This window comes from Nuphar pumila, chromosome 6, assembly GCF_984573655.1.
Source record: "Nuphar pumila chromosome 6, dmNupPumi1.hap1.1, whole genome shotgun sequence".
Classification (NCBI taxonomy): Eukaryota; Viridiplantae; Streptophyta; class Magnoliopsida; order Nymphaeales; family Nymphaeaceae; genus Nuphar; species Nuphar pumila.
In genome coordinates, this window is record NC_143254.1 from 107741078 (window position 1) to 107758521 (window position 17444).

Consider the following 17444-nt stretch of genomic DNA (forward strand, 5'->3'; position numbering starts at 1 on the left):
TTAAACATGCCCGATAGTTGGGAGTTAAGGAATCATAGGATACAAACCTATTTGGAGGTATTGATATTCTAGAAGAATGCCTAACTTGTGGTTCCTCAGTGGATTCAGAAATTTGAGAGTATTTTTCGAGGGCACTAATAGGATTTTCTTGATTTCTTCTTGAGTAAACATTTATATTGGTATCGCTATCATGAACATTTATATTAGAATCACTATCATTTGAGGGTGTTATGTCAAGAGGGGATACCTCACGAGAATCATCAATGTTTTCAAGAAAATCTTCTTGTATGTCATCAATAAGATCATATAAGAATATATAGTCAATTTCATTTGTTTCTTCTAGTTTATCAAAACCGTTTTCTTCTTCTAGAAATGTTACATCTTTTGAAATATATAATTTATCATTCTTAAAATCATAACATCTATACCCTTTTTGATTTTCACCATATCCTAGAAAAACACATTCAATTGCTTTTGGAGATAACTTATCCCTTTTGTGTGATAGGACAAAACATTTGCAACCAAAAATACGAAGATGATTGAAATCGGGTGAAAATTTAAAGAGTTTTTCATATGGAGAAGCATTTTTTAACTTAGAAGAGGGCATTCTATTGATTAGATAGATTGAGGTTAAGACGGCTTCGGCCCAAAACTTCTTTGGAATATTCTTAGAAATAAGTAATGTTCTAGCGGTTTCAATAATGTGCCTATGTTTCCTTTCCGCTAGGCCATTTTGTTGGGGAGTCCTAGGACATGACTTTTGATGGCAAATGCCATTTTGGGTTAAATAGTTTTGGAATTCGTGAGATAAGTATTCGCCACCGGAATCAGATCTTAAAATAGATATGTTACTTTGAAATTGATTTTGAACCTTTTTATGAAAATCTTTAAAGAAAGTAAATACTTCCGATTTATGACTAAGGAAATAAATCCAAACATACCGAATAAAATCATCAATAAACGTGATATAATATGAATAACCCCCTTTAGACATAACCGGAGAAGGCCCCCAAACATCCGAATGCACCAATTCAAAAGGCCTTGATGAAAGAAAAGTTCTAGTTGGAAATGGAATAGACTTCATTTTTCAAAAAATGCAATCTTTGCAATTAATTTCTTTTTCCTTACAAAATTTGTTTCCAAAAGGAAAGAGATACATTTTGGAATAACTTGGATGACCAAGTCTTTTATGCCAAGTTTCCATGTTTTTTTTCTTGGACATAAGAACAAAAAAAGTTTGTAGGGAGATCAAGATGGTCCATATAATATAGGTCTCCCTTTCTATGGCCTTGCCCAATCCGCTTCCCGGACCGGAGATCCTGCACAAAGCAACCATTAGATAAGAAAGATATTTCACATCCATGGTCGGCAATTTGAGAAACCGAAAATAGGTTTAAATTTAGTTTAGGAACAACTCTTACTTTTGGAACACAAAAATTTTGTGAATCTTTAAAAGAACCAATACTTGAAATTTTTAAAAAGGTTCCATCGGCCGTAGAGACACAAGAGTCCTTTGAATTGGTGCAAACATCACAAGTGCATTTTCATGAGGGGTCATATGAAAAGAAGCTCCGGAGTCATGGATCCAAGAATACGTGCCGGGTGAAGATGATGAAGCGATAGCCGCACCCGATGTGGAGGAAGAAACTTTTAGCATTTGTTGGAGAGCCATAGATATTTGTCCAAGAGTTTCTTTGATGTCATTGTTCTTGCCTTCATCTTCTTTGGTGGTGGTTTCCTCAAGAGAAGCCACTTTAGGCTTGAAGGTTCCAATAAGCTTAGGACAAGCGGGTCTAATGTGACCCAGCTCATTGCAATAATGACAAACAATCATTTTTCTTCCTCCATTGTAGTTTCCTTGTTTCCCAAAATGAGGAGGCTTATAGGTTCTAACATTATTACCCGGTTTGGATACGGCAAGGACTTCATCAACATGCTTACTCATGCCAAGCCTTGTCTCCTCTTGAGTGATTTCGGCAATAGCATCCTCAATAGGAGGAAAAATAGATCTATGGAGAAGTGAAGATCTCACTTGCTCAAATTCGGGACGTAGCCCAAAAAGAAATTGAAACAATCGCTCTTGTTCCATTTGTTTTTGCCTTAAATCAATGTCTTCCATAGAAACCCATTTTGGCTCCAAGAGAGCCAATTCATCCCATAGTGGGTTTAAAGCACTATAATAGTCTTGAATGCTAGAATCACCTTGCTTGTGGTTCTAATCTTTTCTTGCAAGAAGTATGCTCTTGCAAGATCCTTTTGGGTATACATACCCTTCATAAAGGACCAAGCCTCATTGGCTCTACGGAATTTAGCTATATTAGCACATACCTTAAGCTCCACATTATTCATAAACCACACAAGGATTTTTGCGTGATTGCTTTCCCAATCTTCCACTTCCTTTTGATGACTTTCAATGGCCTTGAGGCGTGCATCTCCTTCAAGAGCCTTTTCTTGACCTTCTTCAATCTTCGTGAGCATAAGCTTAGGTTCCGGAACGGAACCCATGACAAAACCCCAAAGCTTCTTCCCTTTGAGATTATTTTCCATTGCCGATGCCCACATCATATAATTCTTTCCATTGAGCTTGAAAGAAAGGTCAATTTTTGTCTCCATGATGTTGCCAAGAAGTGAGAAGATATCTATTAGATATGAAAAAACACGAACCACACATTTCCTTCAAGAATCGAGTGGCTCTGATACCATGTAATGAGATATTGCGGAAATATAAAGAGTGCATACAAGCACATACAACAATGAAAAAGAGACAATATCACAAGTCCACGAAGGGACAATACAAGCACAAGCCTTTAAGAAGGCAACAATATACAAAGTCTCTTATTGAAAAGAGAGAGAAGCTCTCAAGAATGAAAAATATACAAGGGGATCACCCCTATTTATACAAAAGGAAGAGGAGAGAGGAGGAGGCAAAATGCCTCAAAAGGGGAGCCAAAAAGGGGGCTCCCATGGAGTCGTTGGGAGCCCCCAACAGTCACATTTGTGACCGTTGGGGGCTCCAACGACTCTATGTTGGAGCCCCTTTTTGTTATTTAAAAAATACAAAAAATAAAAGGAAAAAATAAAAAAAGAAAAATACATTTAAATGAAAACTGAAAATAGTTGTTTTCTAAAACAACTATTGTGAAATTACAAAACTACCCCTATCGGGTATTTTGTAATATATACAGAATATAATATATATATATATATATATATATATTAGATACATTTTAACAGCGGGGAGGGTATATATATATAATTTTGAACAGTTTTAAGTTAACCCTGCGTGTATATGTGTGCATTTATGTATTTATATACATAATATAGATATAACTGGACTTGGTTAGGGATAACCAAATCTACTTTTGGACAAAAATGGACCTCTGTGTGGTTGACTTCACCTGACACAAGGGAAGCCGTGTCCAAGTGGCGCACCCACATGGGTGCGGGTGCGACGCGGGTGCGGTGACCTGTTAGAAGAGTCCGTGTGACATAGAATAGCCACTAAGGCCAATCACAAGAGAATAAAAAAATGAGATTTTATTAATAACAAATGCTTAAGAAAAGGCATTGAACCAAGAAGGGGTTTTAACACCTTTATATATGCTATCTGGGGCTCCATATAGTCGTTGAGATGCTCCCAACGACTATATTGGTAAAGCCTCAATATGCCCTTGTACAATACAAAAAAGATAAATAAAATAAAGAAATAAAAAGACAAGTCTGCCCCTAATGGGCAGTACTTATTACATACCTGTAAAAAGAATAAATGCCCTACAAGGGAAAACCTATTACAATAGAAAACATTCAAATATATATATTATATATACATATATACATTCACATATATATACCAATATATTTTAACAATGGTAGTAGAAACTTATTTAGCTTTTGTTAATTTTTGTAATATGTTGCATCCACAATTTATTTACATTTTCAAAGAGAAAAGTGAAGAAAAGAATCCACCAATCTACCTAACCCAAAGGGAAACTATCACGTTGTAAAATTTAAATGTTTATTCCTATTTATCTTCAGAAAACTGTCTCTCAAGTTGACTCTTTAGCGTGAAGAACACTTGATGCTAACCCTTTAATCTGGGCTATGTCATTGACAAGTACAGTGGTTTTAACTTTTAACATGGAAAAGTTAACATATTCTGCTCATTATGTACATGGTTTGGAAATCATTGTTAATGTATGGTCACATCGGCAGCAGCTTCTGCCTTGACAGTGCATTGCTCTGACTCATTGAACTACAGTCCTAGCAAAATGGTATGTACAAATTATTATTATATATTTTGATTTCATGTTTTATTTCATCGAACCACAACTGTATGGATAGATCAATATAAAGAAGAAAAAGATCATGAGAGAGAGATGTGCGCTAAGGTTGATAACTTTATTTAATAATGTTTTAGCATGTAATACATGGAAGTGATACATGGTTCACTTCATGACTCTGTATTTTAATGCCAATACATTTCTGGTCTTTGTGCTAAGCACCCTCATTTTGATTATGCAGCGGAGAAGCTGGAACAAGCAGAGAACCAACTGGCTCACTCACGACTGGGATCTTTCCTTGTGCCTTCTCAACGGAAAAAGGAGGTAAATCATTATTTGGACGTGTCTAATTTGGGGTTCATTTAGGTTCATGGTTCTAATCTTCATAACATTGTGTTTAAATTAGTTGGTAGGGATCACCTCTTCTTTGGGTGATGTTCTTGTGTTTAGCTGAATAGCTTTAGATGGTATTCCAAATGGATGTGTTCTAGTTATTGTTGGAAATCTTTTATTGAGGAACCCAAACCTCTTGTACTAAAACTCAATATTGTTATCAGGCTGTCCAACATGAACAGCATATTAACTAGAAAACTCATTTATTATGTTATTTATCCATTCAATGTAAAGAAAATGAAAACTATAATCTGTTTTCTGGTACAAATTGTTACCAATTTTCTTAGGCAGATGCTTATCCTTACACAATTGTCTTATGGGTCTATTTGAATAAAGTTCTTACTTTTATACTGAATCGCTATTCTATTCTCATTTTCATAACGTCCGTAATTACTTATTAATTTAGTCTTTTTCACTTAAAATTTGTCACATGGACAGCATTCTCTCAATGCCTGTATTCATCATGTACCACCTTAATCATGACGCAGGATACTTGGTGGATTAAATGGGTTTACACTTTAGCTTTAAGTCACATGATCTCATAGGTTGCAAGTTGTTGGCCCACTAGATTTTGACTCCAAATTGTAACCACATATTTTAAAAAGTGCAAATGTTTTTAAGGTTATTTTGTCCATTTCAATGAGTTGAATCATGAATGTAGTTAATGTTAACATAACTAGTTTGATGTTAGATAAACCCATGTGCGTGTGTCTGTTTGTGTATTACTTTTTTCGATAGTCAAGCTGGGATTAGGCAGACCCTTGTAATTCATTAAAAAGTGATCAACACACACACACACACACACATATATATTTATATATATGTTGCTATATGTACATAACTTGAACACAGGATAGGGTTTGTATATTTTTTGAAATTTAGGACATGAGGACATCTATAAAGTTAAAATTTATTTAATTTAATTTTATTATCATTTACCTATGATAAGTTTGTCCTATATGACACAAGTTGATATGAATAGCAACACATTGTTCGCTCAGATTTGTTGAGAACACGTTTATCTGTGTACAACTCGACTTTGACAGTGTCTAAGTTTAACCAAGTATATCCCCAAGTCTAACCTCCATTTTTTCTCAAAATTTGAAATAATAAGAAAAATAGACCCCTTCCCTTCTTCCCTTTTTCTTTTTCCCATAAATTCTTTCGTATGCATGTTCAACATTCTTTTTGTTTTTTTACAACCAATAAATTATCTCTCTCTCTCTCTCTCGCGATCAATAAACCAACAATTTCTGTCTCTCTCTCTCTCTCAACTACTCTTTAAAACGGCTGACATGGTATAATACGTTAAATATGTTAATTACTTAAATTATTCTGCACTATCATAATTTAACAGAAGGCAATGCCTTTCATATTACCTCCATGATAAATATGAAAGAGAGAAGTGGGGGGTGGGTAAGGGGCTGAGTGCCTTGAATATAATTAATGCATTAAATACTTCATTGAATTGAAATATATTATTTAAAACCAATTATAACATCATTGTATTATAATATTATATAAATATGTTGTGAATTTAAAATAAACTATAAACATAATTAATACATTAAATACTTACATTAGATCATATTACCTTCTCACAATTTATTGCTAATTAAATAAAAACTGCATTTTAATCAACTTTATATGTATGTGTGTGTGTCCTTGTTAGGGATGGCAGTGGACTGGGGGAAACGGGGCCCCGCCCCGCCCCGCCCCGCCCCACCCCATTTGGACCGGGGATGAAGGACATGAAACGGAGATGGAGGCAGGGATGAAGGTTAAAATCAAATCCCGTGCAGGGATGGAGGCGGGGATGGACTTACGCTTTCCCCCGCCCGCCTCGTCCCCGTCCTCGTCCCGATACCCACCTTGCCTCGCCCCACCCCGCCCCGCCCCGTCCCGTCCCCAATCCTTCTAAGGGTGGCAATGGACCGAGGGGAAACGGGGCCCTGCCTTGCCTCGCCCCATTTGTACCGGGGATGGAGGACGTGAAAGGTTAAAATCCAAATCCGTGCGAGGATGGAGGCGGGATTTTGAGACGGGGCGGGGGTGGAGACCTTGTCCCCCGCCCCCGCCCCGGTCCACTGCCATCCTTAGTCCTTGTGTCCTAAATTAAAAAAAAAAGTATCCTGTCTTTGAGTAGCGTACATGAACATTTCTGTGTCATTGTGAAATAGATCTCAGGGAACCTACCCCCTCTCTCTTTCATGTTTATCATGGAGGTAATATGAAAGATAATACCTTGTTTACTTTACGGTAATATGCAATAGTTTAATGTATTGTGCAATGCCAGCCATTTTACAAAGTAATTGAGAGAGAGAGAGAGAGAGAGAGAGAGAGAGAGAGAGAGAGAGAGAGAGATTATTGTTGTATGACATTGAGAAAGAGAGCATTTATTGGTTTTGAAAAAACCAAAAGAATAATGGTACAATGCACATTTATGGGAAAAAGAAAAAATGGAAGGAAAGGGTTGTGGTTTTTTTCTTTATTATTTCAAGAATAATTTACAAAGAGGCACCTAACTTATCAGCTATTTACAAACAGGTGCCTAACATTTCAATTATTACATTTAACAGCTTGCTTTTAAAACTTGTATTTCAAAGGTACGCTTGGTCCTTAATTCAGTCAGTTGACCTTGACTGAGTAAAAGAAATGAGTAAAATACCCTAATTCTAAAACAGAGAGAGAGACCACCACCATTAGCCCTCATTTTTGAGAGATATTTTTGATGTATCGCACAATTCTCATTACGACTGCCATATGAACCGAAGTAGGTGCATGCTGAAACTGGCTTGCTGCATGAACCGCATGAGCTATATCTGGACGTGTGATGGATAGATAGGTGAGGGATCCAATTAATTGACGGAAGGGGGTTGGATCCTCAAGAAGAACACCATCTTCAAGTCTCAGTTTTGCATTGATAACTTCGGGAGTCTCAACTTTCTTTTCATCAGATATTCCTGATTTGGTACAAATTTCTGCAGCTAATTTCATTTGAGATGGGATGTATCTTCGCACGGAATAAGCCACTTCAATTCCTAAAAAATATCTCAAGTATCCAAGATCAGACATATCAAAAGTTTCTTTTAACATAGACTTTACATCATTTACCCCCTTTTTGTCATTCCCAGTGATGATCATATCATCAACATATAGCAGAAGCATAACAATGGAGTCACCTGTCTTCTTAACAAAAAACGCAGTGTCAGTATAGCAAGAAGAAAATCCTAAATTGATTAATACATTACTAAACCTGTCATACCAAGCTTTAGGAGCTTGCTTAAGTCCATATAAGGCCTTTTTTAATTTCAAAATTTTTCCATTTAAATTCATACCCGGAAGAGGTTCCATATAAACTTCTTCATTTAAATTTTCATTCAAAAAGGCATTTTTGACATCAATTTGAAAGATTGACCATTTTTTAACAGTGGCTATAGCAATAAGAGCTCGAACACTAGTCATTCGAGCAACTGGGGCAAAAGTTTCATCATAATCTACCCCATACTCTTGGGCATATCCTTTGGCTACTAACCTAGCCTTATATCTTTCTAATGAACCATCACTCTTAGTTTTTACTTTAAAAACCCATCTACATCCAATGGGTTTCTTGCCATTGGGAGGATCAATGATTTCCCAAGTTTGTGCCTTTTTAAGAGCATTAAGTTCTAGTTCCATAGCTTCATTCCAATGAGCATATTGTTTAGCATCATTGTAATAGGATGGTTCATGAAAGGAGTGAAGAGCAAGTAGACATGCTCGAAAGTTTGAAGAAAAAGAATCATAAGAAACAAATCTATTTGGTACTTTGGAAATACGATTTGATCTTCTTTGAGAGGTTTCTTCGATCGACTCACTTTGAGAGAATTTTTCAAGGGCACAAGGAGGATTTCTTTCATTCCTTCTAGAGTGGACTTGTATTTGTCTTGAAACATTTTCTTCTAAATTTTGATCATTATTTGGATGTTCAAAATGATCTTCAATAAGAGGTTTACTAGGATCAATATGATCATCTATGATGTTTTCTTGAGGCAACAAGTCAAATAAAAAGGAATAGTCAATATTTTCATTTGGTTGGTGCGAAAAACCATTTTCTTCTTCTAGGAATGTGACATCTTTTGAGATATAAGGTTTGTTTTTTAGTATGTCAAAACATCGATAACCTTTTTGTTTTTCGCCATATCCTAAGAAAATACATTCAATAGCCCTAGGAGAAAGTTTATCATTTTTGTGAGTTAAAACAAAGCATTTACATCAAAAAATTCTTAGTCTTTTATAATCGGGAGACATATTGTAAAGTTTTTCAAATGGAGAAAGATTTTTCAAAGAAGATGAAGGGGTTCTATTGATAAGGTATGTTGAGGTTAGAACCGCTTCGGCCCAAAAGGATTTTGGAATATTTTTTGAAATTAATAACGTTCTTGTGGTTTCTATTAAGTGTCTATGCTTTCTTTCCGCAAGACCATTTTGTTGTGGAATGTTGGGACAAGAACGTTGATGACAAATTCCATTTTCTTTTAAATAGCTTTGAAAATCATTGGACATATATTCGCCTCCCGAATCAGACCTAAAAATAGATAGATTTCCCAAAAATTGATTTTTAACCATCGCATGGAATTCTTTAAAGAAGGAGAAAACTTCAGATTTGCGACTTAGGAAGTAAATCGAGTGAAGTCATCAATAAAGACCAAATAGTACGAAAATCCTCCTTTAGACAAAATAGAGGAAGGTCCCCACACATCGGAATGAACAAGTTCAAAAGGCCGAGTGGTGAAGTAACTTCTTTGAAGAAATGGAGTAGCTTTAGATTTTCCAAAATGCAATCTTTACAAGTCATGTGATTGTCTTTACAAGTATTGTTCAAAAAAGGAAAAAGAGACATTTTTACAAAATTTGGATGACCAAGTCTCTCATGCCAAATTCCAATACTTTTGTCTTTTACAAGATTGCAAGATGACTTAGATGGAAGAGTCAAAAAATCCATAAAATAGAGATCACCCCTTCTATGTCCTTGCCCAATCAGCTTCCCTGACTGGAGATCCTGCACGGTGCAATCTTTAGGTGAGAAAGAGACTTGGCATCCATGATCGGTGATTTGGGAAACGGAAAAAAGATTTAGATTAATTTTTGGAACGATTCTTACTTTAGGAACGAAAAAGTTTTGAGAATTTTTAAAATCAACTGTTCAAATACTTTCAATTTTCAAAGATGTTCCATCGGCCGTTGAAACATAAGAGGATATGGGTTCGAAAAAAACATTTGAAAGAGAGTTTTTATGAGATGTCATATGAAAAGAAGCACCGGAGTCTAGTATCCACATACCTGGAGGTGATGAATAATAGGCGATGGCGGCTCCGGATGTTGAAGAAGAAGTCTTGAGAAGATGTTGGAGAACTTCGGAGATATGATTAAGAGTTTCTTTGATATCTCCCTCTTTGGCACTTTCTTCTTCCTTCTTTGGAGAATTTTCTCCAACCGCGGCTACTTTTCCCTTAAGTTTGGGACAAACCGGTCTAATGTGTCCCGGTTCATTACAATAATGACATATCACTCTCTTTCTAGGCCTATTACTATTTTTGTTAAAGTGAGGAGGTCTATATGCTTTTACATTTGATCCGGGCCTAGTAACGGCCAAAACTTCATCACTCTTAACGCTTAGGCCAAGTCGAGTTTCCTCTTGGCATATTTCGGCAAGGGCGTCTTCAATGGGTAAGGCTTTGCTTCTATGGAGAAGGGATGCCCTAACTTGTTTAAATTCCGGTCGAAGACCATGAAGAAATTGGAAAAAGTGCTCTTTTTCAATTTGTTCCCTTCTTAACTCAATATCTTCCGGAGCCACCCATTTAGGCTCAAGAAGAGAAAGTTCATCCCAAAGAGGGGTTAGAGAGCTAAAGTAGTCCCAGACACTCATATCCATTTGTTTGGTGGAACGGATTTTTTCTTGACAAAAAAATTGTCGAGCAAGATCCTTTTGGGTATACATACCCTTACGGAAAAACCATGCCTCATTGGCCCTTCTAAATTTGGCAATATTAGCACAATTTTTAAGGTCTACATTGTTCATAAACCATGCCAAAATTTTGGCATGGTTACTCTCCCAATCCTCAACTTTGGATTGATGGTCATTGATATCTTTGATGCGCTCATCGCCATCTAAAGCTTTTTCAACCTCATTTTCGATTTTAGTGAGAACAAGAGAGGGTTCGGGAGTAGTTCCCATAACAAAACTCTAAAGTTTCTTACCTCTTAGATGATTTTTCATAGTGGAGGCCCACATAAGATAGTTGGACCCATTGAGCTTAAAAGAAAGCTCAACTTTAGAATCACGTTCCATCGGCACCAAATATTCTTCCTTTCTTCAAAAGCTTGAGAGGCACACGTTCCAAGATAACAAAGAGAAGCCCAATCACCAACCGAGCTCTGATACCATGTAATGAAAAGAGGCGGAAGCACCAATAGAGCAAAAACACTCTTTAAGAGTGACCACAAGAGCCAAGAACACAAACACCAAAGGTGTACACACAAAACTCACAAAAAGTAGAAAATGACTTAAAGTCATAAGTTGAATATTATTGAAGAAATAAAGAGAAGGGTGAAAACCCATTGCTTTACAAGAGGAAAAACCTCCTCTATTTATAGAGGAGGGAGTCATAAGAAGGGGGGGACCACAAGGGGCTCCCATGTAGTCGTTGGGAGCCCCAACGGTCATAAATCTGACCGTTGGGGCCCCAACGACTACATGTGTGGGGCCCTTGTGGTCTTACAAAAAGCTGAAAATAAAAAGGAAAAAAGAAAAAAGAAAAAAGAAAAAGAAAGAAAAGAAAAAATATAAAAAGAAAAAAAGATTACATGTGGCTTTACCAAAATACCCCTATCGGGTATTTTGAGGAAAGAAAAAGAAAAACTGTATATATATATATATATATAAGTATATGTGTATATATATATATATATATATATACATAATTTAACACGTCGCACCGCACTGGCTTATTAAAGAAGTAAGCCCGTGACAAATTGGCATCAGAGAAGAAGAGATTCATGGAGACCTTGTTGTTTATTGTGTGCGACACTGAAGAGGACAATAATGATTTATCTTGGTTAAGCAAATTTTCGCAGCTGAAGTATTGTTGACCGAGCACAAAAGCAAGATGTTGGTAGGATGATATGTGACATCTTGATCATGGTAAGCATATGTGTAAGGTTGTTGTTTAGTTGGCTAAGGAAATGTAGATAAGGCAAAAGATTCCTACCAGTTGTGCATTAGACTCGCAGGTAGAGCGTGACGTTTGCCTTATACATGCAAAGAATGCACATTGGATTCGGCTGGATGGATTTGTACCTTTGGGTAGAGGAGACTCAACTAAACTTTTAGATTATCTCCCAAGATTGTGGGTTAGCGGAGTGCCCATATTCAACAGAATGCTCACTGTTTTGGTCCCTTGAGTTGACAGATCCTCTATGGATTGTGTGTGCAGAAAAAATTGTTGTTCATGGCTCGTCTGTTTATGAGGGAATGTTTTGTTGACTCTAAGAGAAAGTTACAACGTGCTGGCTCCGGGAGGAGAGTTGCAGCGTTGGGCCAAAGGTGCTCATGTGATTGTTTTCTTCAGTTGTTTCTTGCTCGCGGTTTTCATAACACCAACCCATTGATACCCCTACTTAGCACGGCCTGTGCATTTATCACGCTTTTTTTTTATATTTACACATAGAAACCACCCCTAGGATCAGAGACCTAGCTGTGTTGGTTTTGCTGGACGTACTTACTGTCAGCGGACTTGAACAGGGTAGTAAATGCCCTTTTTACTAGCAGTTTAGTTAAAACTGCGTAAAAAATCCCTAATTTTTGGTCAAATGAGGGCTTTGACTCTCATTTGACTAAAAAATTCAAGGCGTGTATGCCTCGGCTTGAGACGCGTCTCAAGGCGTATGAGGCGCACGCCTCGGGGCTGTTGCGCTTTGTACACGGGCCTCAAAGCCTAAATCCCCTCGCCTTGAGGAGAGGCATGCTTTTTGCGCCTTGAGGAGTGTTTTTAATAACACTGGTATAAAGGAAAACTGGCATATCAGTGAAGACTGGGTTCTTACTTGCACCGGTATTGTCGAAAACGACAATGGTTTTGGGTGAATGAGAATGTCTCAGACCGATCTTTCAGAATAGGGCATGTACAGTGCGGAGCTCTACTGAGTGAAAAATGCATTGAGTGTAGGAACGCGCGGTGTGCGTTAGCTTGATCGATGATGTGCGGTAGTGGCATGACACACGATAGGCTACTGTATCGTCGTTAGTGCATCGTTGTATGGTGGCACAGACGTGGAGCGTTGTTTGATTAAGCAGTGCCAGCGGATCAGAGGATGTTGCCTTTGAAGATTTGGTTAAGGACTTCTCGACTTTCAAGAGTTCTCACGCGTAGCGGTTGGATGCACGAGGGTACGTGTGGGTTAGGGCTAATTCTCCCAGGGATCACATTAGGTGATTTCAACCGAGTATGGTGACTCGGGGCTAGGTGAGTGAATGCGTAGGCACCGGCGAATGAGTTTGGGTGGTGCTCTTCGCTTATGGTGTTCAATCATCAACTGGTCTTCGAACTGAGGGCTACAAGGTCTTGTTCCTTCAATGGCGAGGTTTTGCTATGTCGTGCGCATGGAGTCACAATACGTTCCATGACACGCAAGGCTAAGACAAGTTTGTGTCATTTTCAGAAGTGATAGCTGGTATGGGACGACAATGCACTAAGCGGCATGAACTACATACAGTATGCATTTGAAAATGCGCTAGATCAGCTTCCGCTAGGCAGCTGCGCAGGGTCAATAAAAATGATTCAGCACATGGAAAAGTGTTGGTGCGCGGTCTTTGGCCGTTAGCCTGTTCAGATTGGGCAGCTTGGCGCGTCACGGGTTTGCGAAAATTTTTATGCCCGTGACAGAGCTATATGAAGGCTTGCGACGGTAAGGAAGGACCGTCGCGCCACACTGGCTTATTGAAGAAGTAAGCCTCTGACAGAGGCAATCTATCATAATATTTCGCTGGCTTCTTGCTACCCTTTTAGTTGTTAAGTTTAGTGATAGTATTGAGAAATAATGCAGTTACCTTGCATTCCACTTTTGTTTATCCTTTCATTATCTGTTGCTGTTTTATCTGATACATGTTCTTTTCATTCTTCTGACTGTACGACTTGTGTTAATTCACAGCATACCTGTGTTAATACTGGTACTTTTGGGCGCTGCCATATGTATCATATATTTTTAATATACATATTTCTATTTATTACTTCATATTCAATGAATCTCTCGCTCTCTCTCTCATGTGTATGCATGCTTGTGAACCACCACAGCTGTGTTGTGCTGCATGCCAGTCTTATTTTCATGTCGCATGGGGTTTTTTGTTGTCCCAGTGTGAAATATTGCTGTATTTGATTGCATATTTATTAGATTTTCTGTGTTCTGTCCCTTGCTTGTTTATATCTCATACAATAGTTGTTTTCCTCTTGACATTGCTGATTTGCAACATCTGGACTTGGTTTGAGGATGCTTAAGTGTTTGACTGTTAGTTAATTATGTCTTCTGATCATGTTTCTTTTTTCTCCTCTCTATTTAGCGCTTCCTTGTCACATGCCTCCCATGTATGTCTATTTTCAATATCAGAGACTTGGCTGTGCAAACTTAGCTGTTAGCTGTTACTCTTCGAGTCTTGGGACTGGTGGGACCAAACTGTTTCAGGTTTGCATTGTCGGGTACATGTAATTCATGTTCAAATCCCAAGGAGACTCAATACCATATGTGGCTGGTTCTAATCATATCTGGATCTGGGAATGGATAACCATTTTCATCAGATTTGGGCCAGAATCAGGAGTAGCCTGATCCAATTACTTTTTCTTTTTGGTACAAGGAAAAGAGAGTGGAATTTACCTGTTTCATACTGTAAAAGTTCAGATAAAATCTGGGTCCAGAATCCTGTGTAGCTGGATCCAAACCGGATCCAACTTGATAAAACTGATACAGTGTTGGGTAAAGCATGACGATAACCCATATCTGATCTGGTTGCAACCCTAGTAGAGACTTGCATGGTAAATTAGTTTTAGTGTTGAGCAAACTCTTTGCATTCTGTGATTGTGTCACCACCATTTCTGATTTTTTTACTCCATTATTGCAAATTTATTCATGGATTAGGACTTATCATTCTCCAAAGTCTTGTATTTATTGCTTGACCTATTTGCAACTTTGTAATTGGAGATCATGACAAGCATTTCCCAAGTATAAAGGACTTGTCATTGTCCAAAGTCTTGATGTATTTATCGCTTCACATATTTGTAACTTTGTAATTAGAGATCATGACAAGCATTCTTGAGTATAAAGAGAATGAGGATCTAACAATTTGCACTGGAAAATTTGTGGTCATGCAGAAGTATTGCATGACCACCTTGCTGTGTTTTCCTTTGTGGCCTCTGGCACATAAAGTGGACACAATTTTTTGTCATTTTTTTGTGTTAATTCTCAAAGCACCCAAATAGTGTACTGGAAAGAAAAAAAAATGCCAATTTGAATGTTAGAATCGTAGTATCATGTAAATTGAGGTTGGCTTTTCATTGGCCAGTACCCGATAATCATCACCAACATCGTCACCAAAAAGGGTAAGATAAGGCTGACTCATGAATCTGGTATATCAGACCAACTTGGGTACGTGACATAATGGAATGTGCATCTTTTAAAGTCTCCATTCTTGTGGATTTTCTCAAAACTTGAAAACTGAGTTTTACCTGATTTTAAAGCAAAACTAGTTTTTTTTAAAACCTGGTTTTGCCCTCCGTCATTCAAATGGGGTCTCGAGCATCTTTCCTTGCATCAAAGCTTATGTTGTTGGTTTATGCTTATTTTGGTTTTTGTGTTACATTTTTAGAGTTAAACTTGTTTAATTAGGTCTCTAAATTTCTGAAACTCAGGAAGAATCTCAACTTGCAAAGATCAGTCGTGACAGCTCAAAAATAACCGTGGAGCAAGTCCATGGCCTTATGTCACAGGTAACTAATTATTCTGTCTGAATAGTCATTTCTATCAATGTTCAATTTAAAAAAAAAAAGAAACGTTCCAAATCAAATGATTTTTCAATTGGACCGTTTCTTAACTCAACTTTTTATTCAATTATATATATATATATATATATATATATATATATATAGAGAGAGAGAGAGAGAGAGAGAGAGAGGTAGCTGCCTACCGAGCTTCTGAAGGGTTTTTTTCATGTTTTTGTCAAATCTGATCCGACGGATGTGTTCGACATGCTTGATTTTATAGGAATGGACTCTTGGATCGTCCAACTCCGACATGTGAGTAGGTTTTTATAAGGTTTGAAAATAGCTGGTGAACAATTTTCATAAATATTCAAGCTGAAAAATGCACGTTTTTTGATCGAACAAACACAATCCAAGTGTCTTTTTCAAGCAAATTGACCATGCTGAACACATCTGCTGAGTCAGATTTGTGAAAATCATCTCAAAAAATCCCGTTCACTTGCAGTCGGCTTCTAACATTGGTAGGCACCTCTCTCTCTCTCTCTTTATATATATATATATATATATATATATATATATATATATATATATATATATATATATATATATTGGTAGAACTGGCTCAATTTAGACTGATTTGTATCGCCTGATACAATTTGAATTTTAAAGTGAGTCAGTTAATCTTTGTAACATTGAATTTTATCTGCAGTATACTTATCTTCTTCCACTTTTCCTTTTTCTGCCTCAAAGGTCATCAAGGACATACTTTTCAATTCAGTTCATCAGTCTTCGAGGGCCCTGCCAATTCCTAATGAGCTGTTTGGCCCTGAGCCTATGGTTGAGAGCTGAACATCCCGAGTAATTTCTTGGAAGGAGTATCTATTCTCTTTTCCAGCAGGTATATGGGCCTCTGCTAACATTGGGAATCCAGAAGGAGCTTGTTAGTAGTTTGTCGATGTAAATACTTGATCTCATTTATGAGAAAGTTGGACATTTGCTGCTTATCCACTCTTTTCTTACGGTGGTTGATTTTTTGGTCCTCTATTAGCTGAGTCTGGTTTGCTGTATCGTGCATGCAAAATCAATCTCATTTAGCTAGTCATTGTACTTTTTGTCATTTACTCTGATGAATTAAAAATAGATTCAGGACCATTCACATATTTGCTCATAAGATTTATTTCATACAAATTATCAGATAGATCATTGCTGGAATTCTGTTTTTGTTTTGGTCAAGTAGCTATGCTCAGTTGAAGTGTCCATTGTTTTATCGCTATTGTTTATTTCTTTGAACCATGTGGCATCTAGTGGTTGGTCTTCATGGTTGAACCAAATGGATGGTTGTTTGTCAATCAATCCTTGTGGTACTTTGCTAAAAGGTGAGGGGAAATTCTATGGTGTCCAAGTGATTGGATGTGATATTGAAAAAGCCTTTGAAAATATCGTGGTTTAATGCAATTTTAGCCCATTATATTAATGGGATAAAAAAGATGTTTTTTGCAATTATCTATACAATTACTAATCATATATCGATATTTTTTTGAGAATTTCTCAGAAAAAACTAGATTATTTAAAAATCACAAGATTTTTCCTACTCGGGATCTTCCCGAAAACAAGATTATTGACTATGCTCTGCAATAGTCTGCATTGATAGTCTGGTCTATTTGCATCACATATGGGAGACGGTCTCCATGGACTCTATTCCAGCAATGATCTTTTATCCATTTTCTCCAATCTGTGTGCTTTCTCCATGGAGGGAAAGTGA

At 37.2% G+C, this 17444-nt stretch overlaps 1 protein-coding gene across 6 annotated transcripts in view; it reads left to right on the top strand.

Annotated features, from left to right (window-relative positions):
* LOC149835607 (COP9 signalosome complex subunit 5-like) overlaps positions 1-16894 on the top strand; it is a 40667-nt gene extending 23773 nt beyond the window's left edge. For all 6 annotated transcript variants that reach the window (XM_090008622.1, XM_090008621.1, XM_090008623.1 and 3 more), the window contains 3 exons: positions 4522-4604; positions 15614-15691; positions 16433-16894. In XM_090008622.1, the coding sequence (XP_089864748.1) occupies positions 4522-4604; positions 15614-15691; positions 16433-16531 (260 nt within the window). In that variant the 3' untranslated portion in view covers positions 16532-16894. The remainder of the gene's footprint in view (positions 1-4521; positions 4605-15613; positions 15692-16432) is intronic.
* The last annotated feature ends 550 nt before the right edge of the window (positions 16895-17444 follow it).